Source organism: Gorilla gorilla, chromosome 4 (assembly GCF_029281585.2).
Source record: "Gorilla gorilla gorilla isolate KB3781 chromosome 4, NHGRI_mGorGor1-v2.1_pri, whole genome shotgun sequence".
Taxonomy (NCBI): Eukaryota; Metazoa; Chordata; class Mammalia; order Primates; family Hominidae; genus Gorilla; species Gorilla gorilla.
The window spans coordinates 98,063,702-98,077,933 of NC_073228.2; the positions used below are offsets into that span (position 1 = coordinate 98,063,702).

Genomic DNA, 14,232 nt, shown 5'->3' on the forward strand with positions numbered 1-14,232 from the left:
AAAAAATTAGAAACTAGAAAATTATTAATTCCATGAAAACAAAGATATTGTATCAAAAATGAAAAGCAATCATATTATCTACCTGGCTCAGCCATTAGCAATATTATGATTGTAGTAGTACTGTAAAGCTTGATTCCTGATTCTACCATAACAGAAAGTGAATGATAAATCAAAAGACAGAACTATAATTTTAAAATATGGATACAATGAGTATAAATAAAACCAAAATGTATTGAAAATGATTACATCTAAGGAACAGGACTAACAGGTAGGGATGGATTAGGAAAAGATAACACTTATTTTGATACTATGTCTTGGTTTTACTTAATTTTTAAAATTACATGTATGAATCACAGTTTTATTCTAATATATTTAAATGTACATTTATTTTCATTTATCTTGCCTTAGATATGCCACACTTCTTCAACAACATGATTTATGCTTTTACTCTCAAAAACATTCAGCCACTAATACATGCTTTTCTCCTATTTTTTTCTGTTGCTTCTTTGAAACATCTGAAAGAAGAGTATTATATGTTATTCTATTTTCTATGACTTTTTAATCTGTCATATTTTTTCTCATTTCCTCTGTGCTATATTCTGCATACTGTCTTCCTTAACTCTAGCTTTCAATTTACTAATTCTCTTTTGATAGTTTAATGATCTGACTTTTCTTGTGATGAATCATTTCTTCATATAATCTGTAGTTTCTGACTGAATTCATCTTCAGTAGGGATTTATTCTAGGTTGTAAAGTGTTCCTATATGGCAGTATTACGCTTGCTTCTGCCAGGTGCCCCACAGGTTTCATTGGTCCAGAATTCATTTTCATATTAATCACAGTGTTTAAGATTTTCACATTAAGTGTGTCACCTAAATTCAAACTGCAAATCCAAATCCACTTCTGGGTTAGGGTCTGGGTCTCCTATTTCCCAAGATAAGTTGTTTATTTACCCTACCTGGTACCTTTAGCAAAGAAACCTCCTTTTAACAATTATCTTTTATTTTTTATTTTAGAGATGAGGTCTCACTCTGTCGCCCGGGTGAGGTGCAGTCACACAATCTTGGCTCACTGTATCTTCTTTTATTATTATTATTATTATTATTATTATACTTTAAGTTTTAGGGTACATGTGCACAATGTGCAGGTTAGTTACATATGTATACATGTGCCATGCTGCTGTGCTGCACCCATTAACTCGTCATTTAGCATTAGGTATATCTCCTAATGCTATCCCTCCCCCCTCCCCCCACCCCACAACAGTCCCCAGAGTGCGATGTTCCCCTTCCTGTGTCCATGTGTTCTCATTGTTCAATTCCCACCTATGAGTGAGAATATGCGGTGTTTGGTTTTTGGTTCTTGCGATAGTTTACTGAGAATGATGATTTCCAATTTCATCCATGTCCCTACAAAGGACATGAACTCATCATTTTTTATGGCTGCATAGTATTCCATGGTGTATATGTGCCAAATTTTCTTAATCCAGTCTATCATTGTTGGACATTTGGGTTGGTTCCAAGTCTTTGCTATTGTGAATAGTGCCGCAATAAACATACGTGTGCATGTGTCCTTATAGCAGCATGATTTACAGTCCTTTGGGTATATACCCAGTAATGGGATGGCTGGGTCAAATGGTATTTCTAGTTCTAGATCCCTGAGGAATCGCCACACTGACTTCCACAAGGGTTGAACTAGTTTACAGTCCCAACAACAGTGTAAAAGTGTTCCTATTTCTCCACATCCTCTCCAGTACCTGTTGTTTCCTGACTTTTTAATGATTGCCATTCTAACTGGTGTGAGATGGTATCTCATGGTGGTTTTGATTTGCATTTCTCTGACGGCCAGTGATGATGAGCATTTTTTCATGTGTTTTTTGGCTGCATAAATGTCTTCTTTTGAGAAGTGTCTGTTCATGTCCTTCACCCACTTTTTGATGGGGTTGTTTTTTTCTTGTAAATTTGTTTGAGTTCTTTGTAGATTCTGGATATTAGCCCTTTGTCAGATGAGTAGGTTGCGAAAATTTTCTCCCATTTTGTAGGCTGCCTGTTCGCTCTGATGGTAGTTTCTTTTGCTATGCAGAAGCTCTTTAGTTTCATTAGATCCCACTTGTCAATTTTGGCTTTTGTTGCCATTGCTTTTGGTGTTTTAGACATGAAGTCCTTGCCCATGCCTACGTCCTGAATGGTAATGCCTAGGTTTTCTTCTAGGGTTTTTATGGTTTTAGGTCTAACGTTTAAGTCTTTAATCAATCTTGAATTAATTTTTGTATAAGGTGTAAGGAAGGGATCCAGTTTCAGCTTTCTACATATGGCTAGCCAGTTTTCCCAGCACCATTTATTAAATAGGGAATCCTTTCTCCAGCTCACTGCATCTTCAATCTCTTGTGCTAAAGTGATCTTCCCACCTAAGCCTCTTAAGTAGCTGGCATTACAGGCACTAGCCACAAAGCCTGGCTGGAAACCTTTCACCTCTAAGCAGTGAACTGATTCTTCCCTCTACTCATCCTTTTATTGCAAAGGTGGCAACTTCCAGGGTCTTACCTATATCCAGGACTCTTAGTTTTAGCTCCCACCTCTCAGTCCCGAAGATATAGATCATGTGTATGTGATACAGATCATGTGTGGCCTTCGGTTCATATCTTACTAGCTAACCCCTGAAGCTGCAACACCTTCCAGGGATTTACCACTGTGTTGTAAGTTATCTCTTACACTCAGGCATTTAGGAAATCCTTTTCTTTTTCTTTTTGTACGTACCTAGGTGTATATATTTACTGGGTACGTGAGATATTTTGATGCAGGCATACGATAAGTAATAATTACATCAGGTGTGGGCAGGGCGAAGTGGCTCATGCCTGATGTAATTATTACTTATCGTATGCCTGTAATCCCAGCACTTTGGGAGGCCGAGACGGGCAGATGACAAGGTCAAGAGATCGAGACCATCCTGGCCAACACGGTGAAACCCCATCTCTACTAAAAATACAAAAATTAGCTGGGCGTGGTGGCACACGCCTGTAGTCCCAGCTACTTGGGAGGCTGAGGCAGGAGAATCGCTTGAACCAGGGAGGCGGAGGTTGCAGTGAGCCGAGATCACGCCACTGCACTCCAGCCTCGCAACAGAGCGAGAGTCTCTCTCTAATAATAAAAATAATAATAATAGTAATAATAATTACATCAAGGTAAACGGGGTGTCCATCACCTCAAGCATTTATCCTGTGTGTTACAATCCAATTATACTCTTTCCATTCTTTTTAAATGTACAATCAGTCATTGCTGACTGCAATCACTCTACTGTGCTCCAAATACTAGATCTTACCCAGTCTATCTCACTATAGCTTTGGACCCATTAACTATCCTCCCTCCCCTACAATCCATTATCATTCCCAGCCTCAGGTAACCATCATTCCACTCTCTATCTCCCTGAGTTAAACTTTCAATTATTAGCTGTTATTTATTTGAGAATTTATTCTCAATAAATTCTCAGTTTTATTTACTAAGAATAAATTTGAATTTGTTCTCAAATAAGTGAGAACATGTGAAGTCTGCCTTTCTGTGCCTGGATTATTTCATTTAACATAACGACCTCCAGTTCCATCTATGTTGTTGCAAATGACAGGATCTCACTCTTTTCTATGGCTGAATAGTATTCCATTGCATATATGTACCACATTTTCCTTATCCATTCATCTGCTGATGGACACTTAGGTTGTTTCCAAATCTTGGCTATTGTGAAGAGTGCTGCAATGAACATGGGAGTGCAGATATCTCTTTGATAAACTGATTTCCATCCTTTTGGGTATATACCTAGCAATGGGATTGCTAGATATCATACACAAATCTATTTTTTTCATTTTTTGAGGAACCTTCAAACTGTTCTCCAAAGTCATTGTACTAATTTACCTTTCTACCAACAGTGTACAAAGGTTTCCTTTTCTCCACATCCTCACCAGCATTTGTTACTGCCTAACTTTTAAATAAAAGTCATTTTGGTGGGTGGATCACTTGAGGTCAGGAGTTTGAGAACAGCCTGGCCAAAATGGTGAAACCCCGTCTCTACAAAAAATTCAAAAATTAGCCAGGCGTGGTGGTGCATACCTGTAATCCCAACGACTCGGGAGGCTGAGGCATGAGAATCGCTTGAACATGGGAGGTGAAGGTTGTAGTGAGCTGAGCTTGTGCCACTGCACTGCAGCCTGGGTGACAGAGCAAGACTCGGTCTCAAAAATAAAACAAATAAAATAGGCCAGGCACAGTGGCTCACGCTGTAATCCCAGCACTTTGGGAGGCCAAGGTGGACAGATCACGAGGTCACAAGTTCGAGACTAGCCTGGCCAACAGGGTCAAACCCTGTCTCTACTAAAAACACAAAAAATTAGCCCAGCATGGTGGTGCATGCCTGTAATCCCAGCTACTCGGGAGGCTGAGGCAGAAGAATCACTTGAACCCAGGAGGTGGAGGCTGCAGCGGGATTAAATCATTCCACAGCACTCCAGCCTGGGTGACAGAGTGAGACACTATCTCAAAAAAAATAAAAAAATAAAAAATAAAATAAAATAAGTCCTAATAGTATATAAATAAAATAAAAATAAAAGCCATTTTAACTGGAGTGAGATGACATGACATTGTAGTTTTGATTTGCATTTCTCTGATGATCAACGACGTTGGGCACCTTATCATATGCCTGCTTGACACTTGCATGTCTCCTTTTGAGAAAAGTCTATTCGGATCTTTTACACATTTTTTAATTGGATTATTAGATTCTTTTTCCTATTGAGTTGTTTGAGCTCCTTATATATTCTGGTTATTAGTCCTTTGTCCAATGGATAGTTTGCAAATATTATTTCCCCTTCTGTGGGTTGTCTCTCCACTTGATTGTTTATTTTGTTGCACAGGAACTTTTTGACTTGAGGCAATCCCATTTGTCCATTTCTGCTTTGGTTGCCTGTGCTTATGGTGTATTAATCAAGAAATCTTTTCCCAGTCCAATTTCCTGGACAGTTTCTTTAATGTTTTCTTGTAGTAGTTTCATAGTTTGAGGTCTTAAATTTTTTAATCTATTTTGATTTGATTTTTGTATATGGTGAGAGATAGCGGTCTAGTTTCATTCTTCTGCATATGGATAGCCAGTTTTCCCAGCACAATTTATTGACAGACTTTCCTTTCTCCAATGTATATTCTTGGCACCTTTATCAAAAATAAGTTCACTGTAGATGTATGTATTTATTTCTGGGTTCTCTATTCTATTCCATTGGTTGATGTGTCTGTTTTTATGCCATCACCATGCTATTTTGGTTACTATAGCTCTATGGTATAATGTGAAGTCAGGTGAAGTGGCTCACGCCTGATGTAATTATTGCTTATTGTATGCCTGCATCAAAATATCTCATGTACCCCATAAATATATACACCTAGGTACATACAAAAATTAAAAGAAAAAGAAAAAGATTTCCTAAATGCCTAAAAGATTTCCTAAATGTAAGAGATAACTTACAACACAGTGGTAAATCCCTGGAAGGTGTTGCAACTTCAGGGGATAGCTGGTAAGATATGAACCCAAGGCCACACATGATCTGTATCACACACACATGATCTATACCTTTGGGACTAAGAGGTGGGAACTAAAACTAAGAGCCCTGGATATAGGTAAGACCCTGGAAGTTGCCACCTTTGTAATAAAAGGATGAGTAGAGGGAAGAAGAAACAGTATTGTTAAAATGTACATAGTATCCAAAGCAATCTACAAATTCAGTGCAATCCCTATCAAAATACCAATGACATTCTTCACAGAAATAGAAAAAAGAATCATGAAATTTATATGGAACCACAAAACACTGACAGTAGCCAGAGCTGTTCTGAGCAAAAAGGACCAAACTGGAAGAATCACATTACCTGACTTCCTTTAGCATTTCTTGTAGAACACGTCTGGTGTGGATAAAATCACTCAGCTTTTGTTTGTCTGGGAAGGTTGTTATTTCTCTCTCCTTTGTGTTTGAAGAATATTTTCCCCAGATATAGTATTCTAGGGTAAAAGGATTTTTACCATCAACACTTTAAATATATCATGCCATTCTCCCCTGGCCTGCAAGGTTTCAACTGAAAAGTGTCCTGCCAGAAGTATTGGAGCTCCATCGTATATTATTTGTTTATTTTCTCTTGCTGCTTTTAGAATCATTTCTTTATCCTTGACCTTTGGGAATTTATTAAGTGTCTTGATGTATTCTTCTTTGGGTTAAATCTGCTTGGAGTTCCATAACTTTCTTAGAAAGTTATAGATATTGATATCTCTCTCTAGGTCTCGGAAGTTCTGTTACTTTCCTTTTGAAAAAACTTTCTACCTCTACTTCTCTCTACCACTTCTTTATGGTCAATAACTCTTAGATTTGCCCTTTTGAGGCATTTTTCTAGAGCCTTCTAGGCACGTTTCATTCTTTATTATTTTGTCTCTTATAAATCGCTTGTCTTGAAGCTCACCAATTCTTTCTTCTTCTTGATCAATTCAGCTATTAAAAAACATACATTCTTCAGTCTTTCAACTGCATTTTCAACTCCAGAATTTCTGCTAGGTTCTTTTTTATTATTTCAATCTCTTTGTTAAATTTATCTGATAGAATTCTGAATTCCTTCTCTGTGTTAGCTTGAGTTTATTTAAGTGTCCTTAACATAGCTATCTTGAATTCTCTGTCTGAAAGGTCATATATCTCTGTTTCTCCAGGATTGGTCTCTGGTGCATTGTTTAGTTCACCTGGTGAGGTCATGTTTTCCTGGATAGTCTTGATGCTTGTGGATGTTTGTCAGTATCTGGGCATTGATGAGTTAAGTATTTATCGCAGTCTTTGCAATCTGGGCTTGTTGGTACACCTACTTCCTGGGAAGGCTTTCCAGGTATCCGAAGGCACTTGGGTATTGTGTTATATGTTTTTGGTCCCTGCAGCCATATCTGCTTTAGGGGTCACCAGAAGCCTAGTATGCTATGGCTCTGGCATACTGGTAGAGGTACTGCCTTGTTGGTTTTGGATAAGATCTGGAAGAATTCTCTGGATTGCCAGGCAGAAACTCTTGTCTTACTTTCCCCCAGAGTCTCTCCCTTTGTGCAGAGCTGCCTGAGCTTGGGGAAGGGTGACACAAGTACCCTGTGGCTGCCACCAGTGGCACTGCACTGGGTCAGACCTGAAGCCAGTATGGTACCACATCTCACCTACGGCCTGCAGGAACCACTGCCTAACTACCACCTGTGTCCACTCAAGGTACTACAGTTCTACAACCAGTCAGGCTTGTATCCCTCCCTTCAGAACAGTGAGTTCCCCTCAGCCCTGGGCAGCTCCAGAGACACTATCAGGAAGCCAGGGCATAGAGTCAGATACTCTAGGAACCTACCCAGTTTTCTATTTTGCTGTGGCTGAGCACCCGAGACACAAGACAAAGTCCTTCCCACTCTCCCCTCCCCTTTCCACAAGCAGCAGTTTCTTCCAATGGCCACAACTACCCCACACCTGTGGCAAGTACAGTCTGGCTACTGCCAATATTCACTCAGTATCCAAGGGCTCTTCAGTCCACTTGTAAATGCTACCAGTCCTAGGACTCTCCTGTAAAGGCAGTGGGCTCCCTTCTAGCCCACAGTAGGTCCAGAAATACTGCCCAAGAGTCAAGGCCTAGAATCAAGGACCCTAAGAAGGCTGTTGGGGCTCTATCCCACTATGGCCGAGCTGGTACCTAAGATGCAAGACAAAGTCCCCTTTATTTTTCCCCCTGCTTTTCTCAAACAGAAGGAATCTTTCACCATTGCCACCACAGCTGGGAATGTACTGGCTCTCGCCTGAAGCCGCACATCTCAGTCTCACCCAAGACACATGACATACTCCCTGGTATCACTGGTGGTTATTTAGGGCCCATGGGCTCTTTAGTCAGGTGATGAATCCTGCAATGACTGGGTCCTTCTCTCCAAGGCAGCGAGTTCCCTCCTAGCCCAGGATGCATCTAGAAATGTCGTCTGGAATCTAGTGTCTGGAATAGGAGCCTCAGGACTCTGCCCAGTGTCCTATCCTACGGTGGCTCATCTGGTATCCAAGTTGCAAGACAAAGTCTTCTTTACCCTTCCCTCTTTTCTCCTCAAGCACCTCAAGCAGAGGGAAGGAGTCTCTCTTGGGCTGCGAGCTGTGTTGCCTGGGTTGGGGGAGGGGTGGCACAAGGACTCTTCTAGCTGCCCTGGCTGGTATCTCAGTAGATTGCTTGCTAAGTCTACTGCCTCTAAGCACAGCACAGCACAGCACAGCACAGCACAGCACAGCACAGCACAGCACAGCACAGCACGGCACCAGTACTTGCCCAAGAATTGCAGTCCTTATGGCCTACACTGCCTTTCAAGTTTATTTAGCACCCCAGAGCACTTTGGCTCGTGGTGTGAGGCTTGCTGGAACTCAGGTTTCAATTGCTAGGATGGGTGATTCCTCTCTGGGTAGGGCTAGTCTAAATGCTCCCTCCATGGGTGCCAACTGAGATCTGCCTGGTGTTGCCTTCTGCTGTGACAGGGTAGCACTGAGTTCCAATGCAGAGTCCCACAGTCACTGTGCTCTCCCTCCCCCAAATGCACAGATTCTCTCTCCACACCATGCTGCTGCTGCCAGGACACAGGGAAGGGGTGGCATCGGCGATTCAAGAGTGTCTTTCTTACCTCTTCAGTGCCTTTTTCAGTGATATAATGTTAAAACCAGGTACTGTGACTGCTCACCTGATTTTCGGTTTTTATGAAGGTGCTTTTTTGTGTGTGGATGTTGTTTAACTTGATGTCCTTGCAGTGAGGACATTTGGTGAAGGCTTCTATTTAGCCATCTTCCTCTGCCTTCACTCTCCTCCTTCTCTGTCTTTTGAACACTCATATACAACTAGGTATTTTGTATTTTTGTTACATTTTATTCATTATTTTTATGTGTGTTTACTGGGAGAAGTTCATATTAATAAGCTCAGTCCACCATGTTATGGAAGCCAAACTGTATAAATTACATTAATAAAAATAGCATTAATTTTTAAAACTCAGAAATAATAGCAAGAATATTATAATCAAAGTAAGGAAGTATGGAAATAGCAGATTCTTCTGAATAATCCATCTACGAGAAATTAGGGAAAATGCTATCCTAGTGAAGTAATCAGACTTCTCATGAAATTATTAAAATTAATACCTAGATCACTTATAGATAGTATTTTGAAAGTATCTTTTGTAATTTAAACTTTTACTTTTTTACTGATTTTATTACAAAATAGTTTGTATAACTTCTCAATCCTTGTTTTCACAAATATAACTGCCATCAAGTTCTACATTTCCCCTTATAGCTAGAGCCTGAGAAATATAAATAAACCCTCAGCTGTGTGGGACTGCCTGGCCCACATTGCTATGGAAGCTAGGTCATGGCGGGCCAGGCCCCTGTGCTCACTCTGGGCCTGGACCACGTCAACATCTGCTCCTACCACTGCCTCTTGGGCATGAATAGAGTTTCCTGCTTTTTACCCCTTTTTAGAGACCAGTGGAAATGCCTAAAAAGGTGTATGTGAGTAAAGGCCATCAAAGAAGAAACAAGTATGAGTAACTCTAAAGCTGCACAATCAGAGGCTGAAGAATTGGTACTTGGCTACGTGAAATAGTGTTTCTTACTCCAGGTAACACATTATGCAATGAAGATTGTCAAACACCATGAATATTAGCGATGGCAACCTCAGAAGCACTTGTGGGGATTTATCTCATATGCACCATTCCTCCAACATGAACTCTTAATACACTTTTGATAATAAAGTCCTGAAGTATCTAAAATGCAAGGATTAAAATACCTATGATTTTCAAACTATGACCTGTGGAACCCTGGGGCATTTGGTGAAGAAATCTCAGGGGCTGTTGTGGGAGTGGTTCCAATATTCACCATGCCCTCCTTTCAACTTAAGTGGCTTCATATATTTAAACTTAATACTGTTCACAAACCAGTCCACTTAGACAGGGCTCTACTATTGAAAAAAGGTTTTAACCATAAAATGATAGGAATCCAATTTTAGGAATTTCAGTCTTATATCAAAAATCTGCAGGGAATATAAGGAAATATTATTAACAACACTGAGTAAAGATAATATTGTGTGGCCCCCAAAATATCAGAATTTACTTCAGTTGTGATATGAAAACCCACAGATCATGAAAAATAGACCAGAGGTTCTAACTTTTGGAAAATTTTGGAAATCTTTCTTTAAATAAAACTTTAGAAAAAGTCCAAACAAATAAAAACAAAAGCAGAGCTAGCCTGATTTAAAAAAAAAAAGTAAGAATGGGACAGCTTCTTATTCCCTGCTTATTAGTCTTCCTCTGCCTGCATCTTAAAATACCATCATCTTTCCCGCAACCAACACCTCCCCATCCACAGAGCAACCCTTGAAGAAAACACTATGAAAAGGTAAAGTCAAAGCAGTAAAATCACTTTATCCAGATTTAAAAGTGATCTGTTTCTAAAACACCAGGAAGCAAATTACCATAATAATGTTCATATTCATTTTTTTTAAGAAATAAGGAGAATTAAATACATAAACTGAAGTTTTTATGTGTGCTGCATGCTTAGAAATCAGCTGCTTCTTTTCAAGGAATCATGAATTGCCATTTTTTTAAGAAGACAAAATTCAAGACAGTGAAATGCTGTTATCCCCAAAACACTATTCCTACTTATAAGAACAAAATGACTTACTATTGTAGTTACTGACAAACTTCCTCCCTCCTGTTTGGGATATCACCACAAAGTTTGTTCAAACAAACATGTTTGGCATGGTTTTCCATATAGACTTTCCCTGCGAAATCTTTACACAACAATAAAATATTCCAGAATAGGAAAGGCTTAGGTGATCTATAGCAGGGACAACATAACTACATAAAATATTTCACCTAGCACTGCATGTTGAAAGCATCCGATTTTCTTTACTAAGTTATATTTTCAAATATTCATCAAATTGTGAACACATTTTACATATAATGTTCTTCCGAAAATACATAGACAGGATCTGTTCTAACTACAAACAAATGTGTCAGAGAGAAAGTTCATTTCACTATTTAAAACCTGAAATCCGAAACAGTTTAAACATAATATTTTATGTGAGTTAATTTAGTCTAAATTTCAATTTATTTTAGTTACTTCAATTCTACTAAAATATACACTATCGAAATTAGCAACCAGATCAAAAGTAGTATCTTTCCATTCTTTGCCTATCCACAAAAAGTGGAAAAAAAAACATATAGTTAACCTAAGAAATTCTACTTTTAGCATTTTAAGGGTTTCAAAATCTATTAACCAAAATGTTTTTTAGGAGCTGGGCTGAGCCTTCATTTCTCATTTCTGAGTTAACAGAATAGAGAACATGTTACCTTTGACTTTTGTAATCATCAGCGTATTAAAGAAATCCTTTCTAATTTTAATTACAAAAATGTAATAATTCTTATAAATAAAACAAATAAAGCCTACATGGACACATATATTCCTTTACTTTTTACAAAAGACTTTTTACTTTTTACAAAACTGATACAAGATATCAGTTTATGTTTTTCTAAAAAAAAAATCTACTCATGTGAAAGAAATTCACACTGCAAAATTGGGCTGTTCACTATGGAACTTATGAATGCAACAGTAAAACAAAAGCAGTCAAACATTAAAATATGCCAATATTATGTCAGAAAAACATTTCACTATTGCAAGAAAAGAAACCTTGAACACAATTTAAAAATAGGAGTTTCTAAAAAGTTTGCAAATAAGAATAAAATATTCATTAAACATTACATTTTGCCATTCTGTATGTCTATGTCTCATGCTTAAAGCATTTTATTTGTGGGCTCTAAAAAACATTTTAAAGAAACGACAAAAAAATTTAGTTATTCCAACTCTTCCTTTAAATAATATGAGATTAATTCAAAGTAGCAGATCTCCTTTAGTTTCTAACTTCACCAAATTAGGTAGGCAAAGGTTTACAAAAGCAGTCATGATATTTTTGTCAGAAGTTATTTTCAATAATGTTGATAAATATTTGATAGTTTGATAATTGATAGTTTGATAATTGATATTTCACAGGATTAAAAATATTTTAGAAAATATTAATCCTGTCATATTTCACAGGATTAAAAATATTTTAGAAAAATAATTCACTCAAAAGACATTATTTAAATCTTTGTATGCTCAAGATGCCACTTTGTTTTTCTTTGTAACTGCAAAATAATGCAGAATAATCTTTCATACAAGTAAAATAAATAATAACAACCCAAAGATAAGATTATGCTTAGGATATACTTTTTGAAGAAACATAAAAACATATAATAAAACAGTACTATAAAATGCCAAAAAAAAACCCAGGAAATTGTACTTACAGCCACAGCTCTTTTAATAAACGGTATCTGTGTGCCACTGTCCAGATCTTCATTTATAATAAGTCTTCTAGCCCACTGCCCTGCCCTGACAACACCACTACCATGAATTAAAACCATCAGTTTCTGTGGATTTGTCAAAGCATCCTCACTCATAAAGATAAAACTCTTTGGTTCACTCTCAGTGGCATCTACCTGTAATTAAATAAAATTAAATAATAAATAAATGTCTTCTGATCAGGCATACACATAAATGAAAAAACAACTAATGGCTGTTATAAAGTATTAAATGGTTACTATAGAATTATAGAAGTAAAAAACAATTTTAACACAAAATTAAAATATTCAGTAGAGGTTAACAATTATATATTAGTTGGATGGGACAAGACATGATAGTAATTTAAATATAAAAATATAAAAAATATTGGTAATATGTTTCTCTTCATTATTATTGTATATTTAGTATTATCATTCTAAATAAAAATAACTACTTTTTTAGTGCCTCCTATAGTCTAGCTGCTATGCTACCTGTTGTAAAAACATTATCTCATTCAATAACAACCCATTTAGGTGGTACTATTATTATATTGATTTATAGATGAAGAAATTGAGGCTTAGGGAGTTTAAATAAGTTGCCCACGGTCACACAACTATAAGTCTATAGTTGTATAACAGAAATATATTGCACCTATAATAAAAAATAGAAAACTAAAATTGGAGATAGACGTATTGGAAAATCATATATCAGCCAGGAATACCACTAAACTTTTAAGGGGAAGAAGAGGAAACTATTTAAAAACTAACCATCTATTCTATTCTTACTTGATCTATGTAAATGGACTTCCAAATTTCATTCAGATTGTGAACACAGGATTACATAACAATTATTTTTACAAAGCCACATTATGTACTCCACTGAACTTACTTTATAAACTAGTTACTTACAGAATAAAAAGTAAATATTTTTATCCATTTTGATTTGTACTTAATATTTAGATTGTTAACTATATGATGTATGATTTACATTTGAAAGACACAAAACACTTTTAGACAGAGATAACTTCCCAACCTTTTGTTACATATGCCATGACACACTGAGTGGTATTCCACATCAGCACTGGCGAGTGACTGGAAATGGAAGACTTTCGATAGCCAGATCAAGCAGGAAGTTGACATTCTGGTGGCTGGTACTCTTACATAAAGAAGGTCAATCCACATATTGTGTAACGTAATAGCTCTTCACTTTGTCAACTGTATATGTTCATACAATTATCAAAATAGGAAGTATACAAAAACTCTAGATGCCCCCCCCCAAAAAAAGCCCTGGATTCTAAATACTCCCAGTCATTACGCTTAGGAAGAGAAAAATAAAATAAAATAAAATAAAATAAAATAAAATAAAATAAAATAAAATATCTGTACTTCTAAAACAATCAGGCTGGTTTCAGTAAGAGATGGCTTAGGCATTTGTGCAAACATAGCAAAAATGGCAATTATTTCAGCAAGAGCAGCATGGACACAGGTCTTAAAGAAGAAATAACACCTTTTCATTGAAGCCTTCCCTGACTACCACTTTTAAAATTCCAAACATGTCCCAAGAATTCCGTAGTCCCCTTCCCTGTTTTATTTTCCTCCACGGCACATACCAAGATCTAACATATTGTATGCTTTACTCTATATTTTTGCAAATGTGTTTATTCACCGCCTGCTCCCTCCACTAAAACGTAAGTCCAGGCAGGCACAGAGTTCTCTTGTTTGTATCCACTTATATAGTCTCAGTACCTAAAATAAAACCTAGCACATTGTAGGCACTCAGTAATTAAAAACAATAAACTTTTGGAATGAGGAATCTTATCAAGCCTCACCA

The 14,232-nt window shown here is 37.3% G+C and overlaps 1 protein-coding gene across 16 annotated transcripts in view; it reads right to left on the minus strand.

Moving 5' to 3' along the window:
* The window catches only part of ARB2A (ARB2 cotranscriptional regulator A), a 493,438-nt gene that overhangs the window by 327,946 nt on the left and 151,260 nt on the right, over positions 1–14,232 (minus strand). For 13 of the 16 annotated variants that reach the window (XM_019027554.4, XM_055387115.2, XM_063705876.1 and 10 more), the window contains one exon: positions 12,369–12,560. The exons of the other annotated variants lie outside the window; for them this stretch is intronic. In XM_019027554.4, the coding sequence (XP_018883099.1) occupies positions 12,369–12,560 (192 nt within the window). The remainder of the gene's footprint in view (positions 1–12,368; positions 12,561–14,232) is intronic. 16 annotated transcript variants of the gene reach the window in all.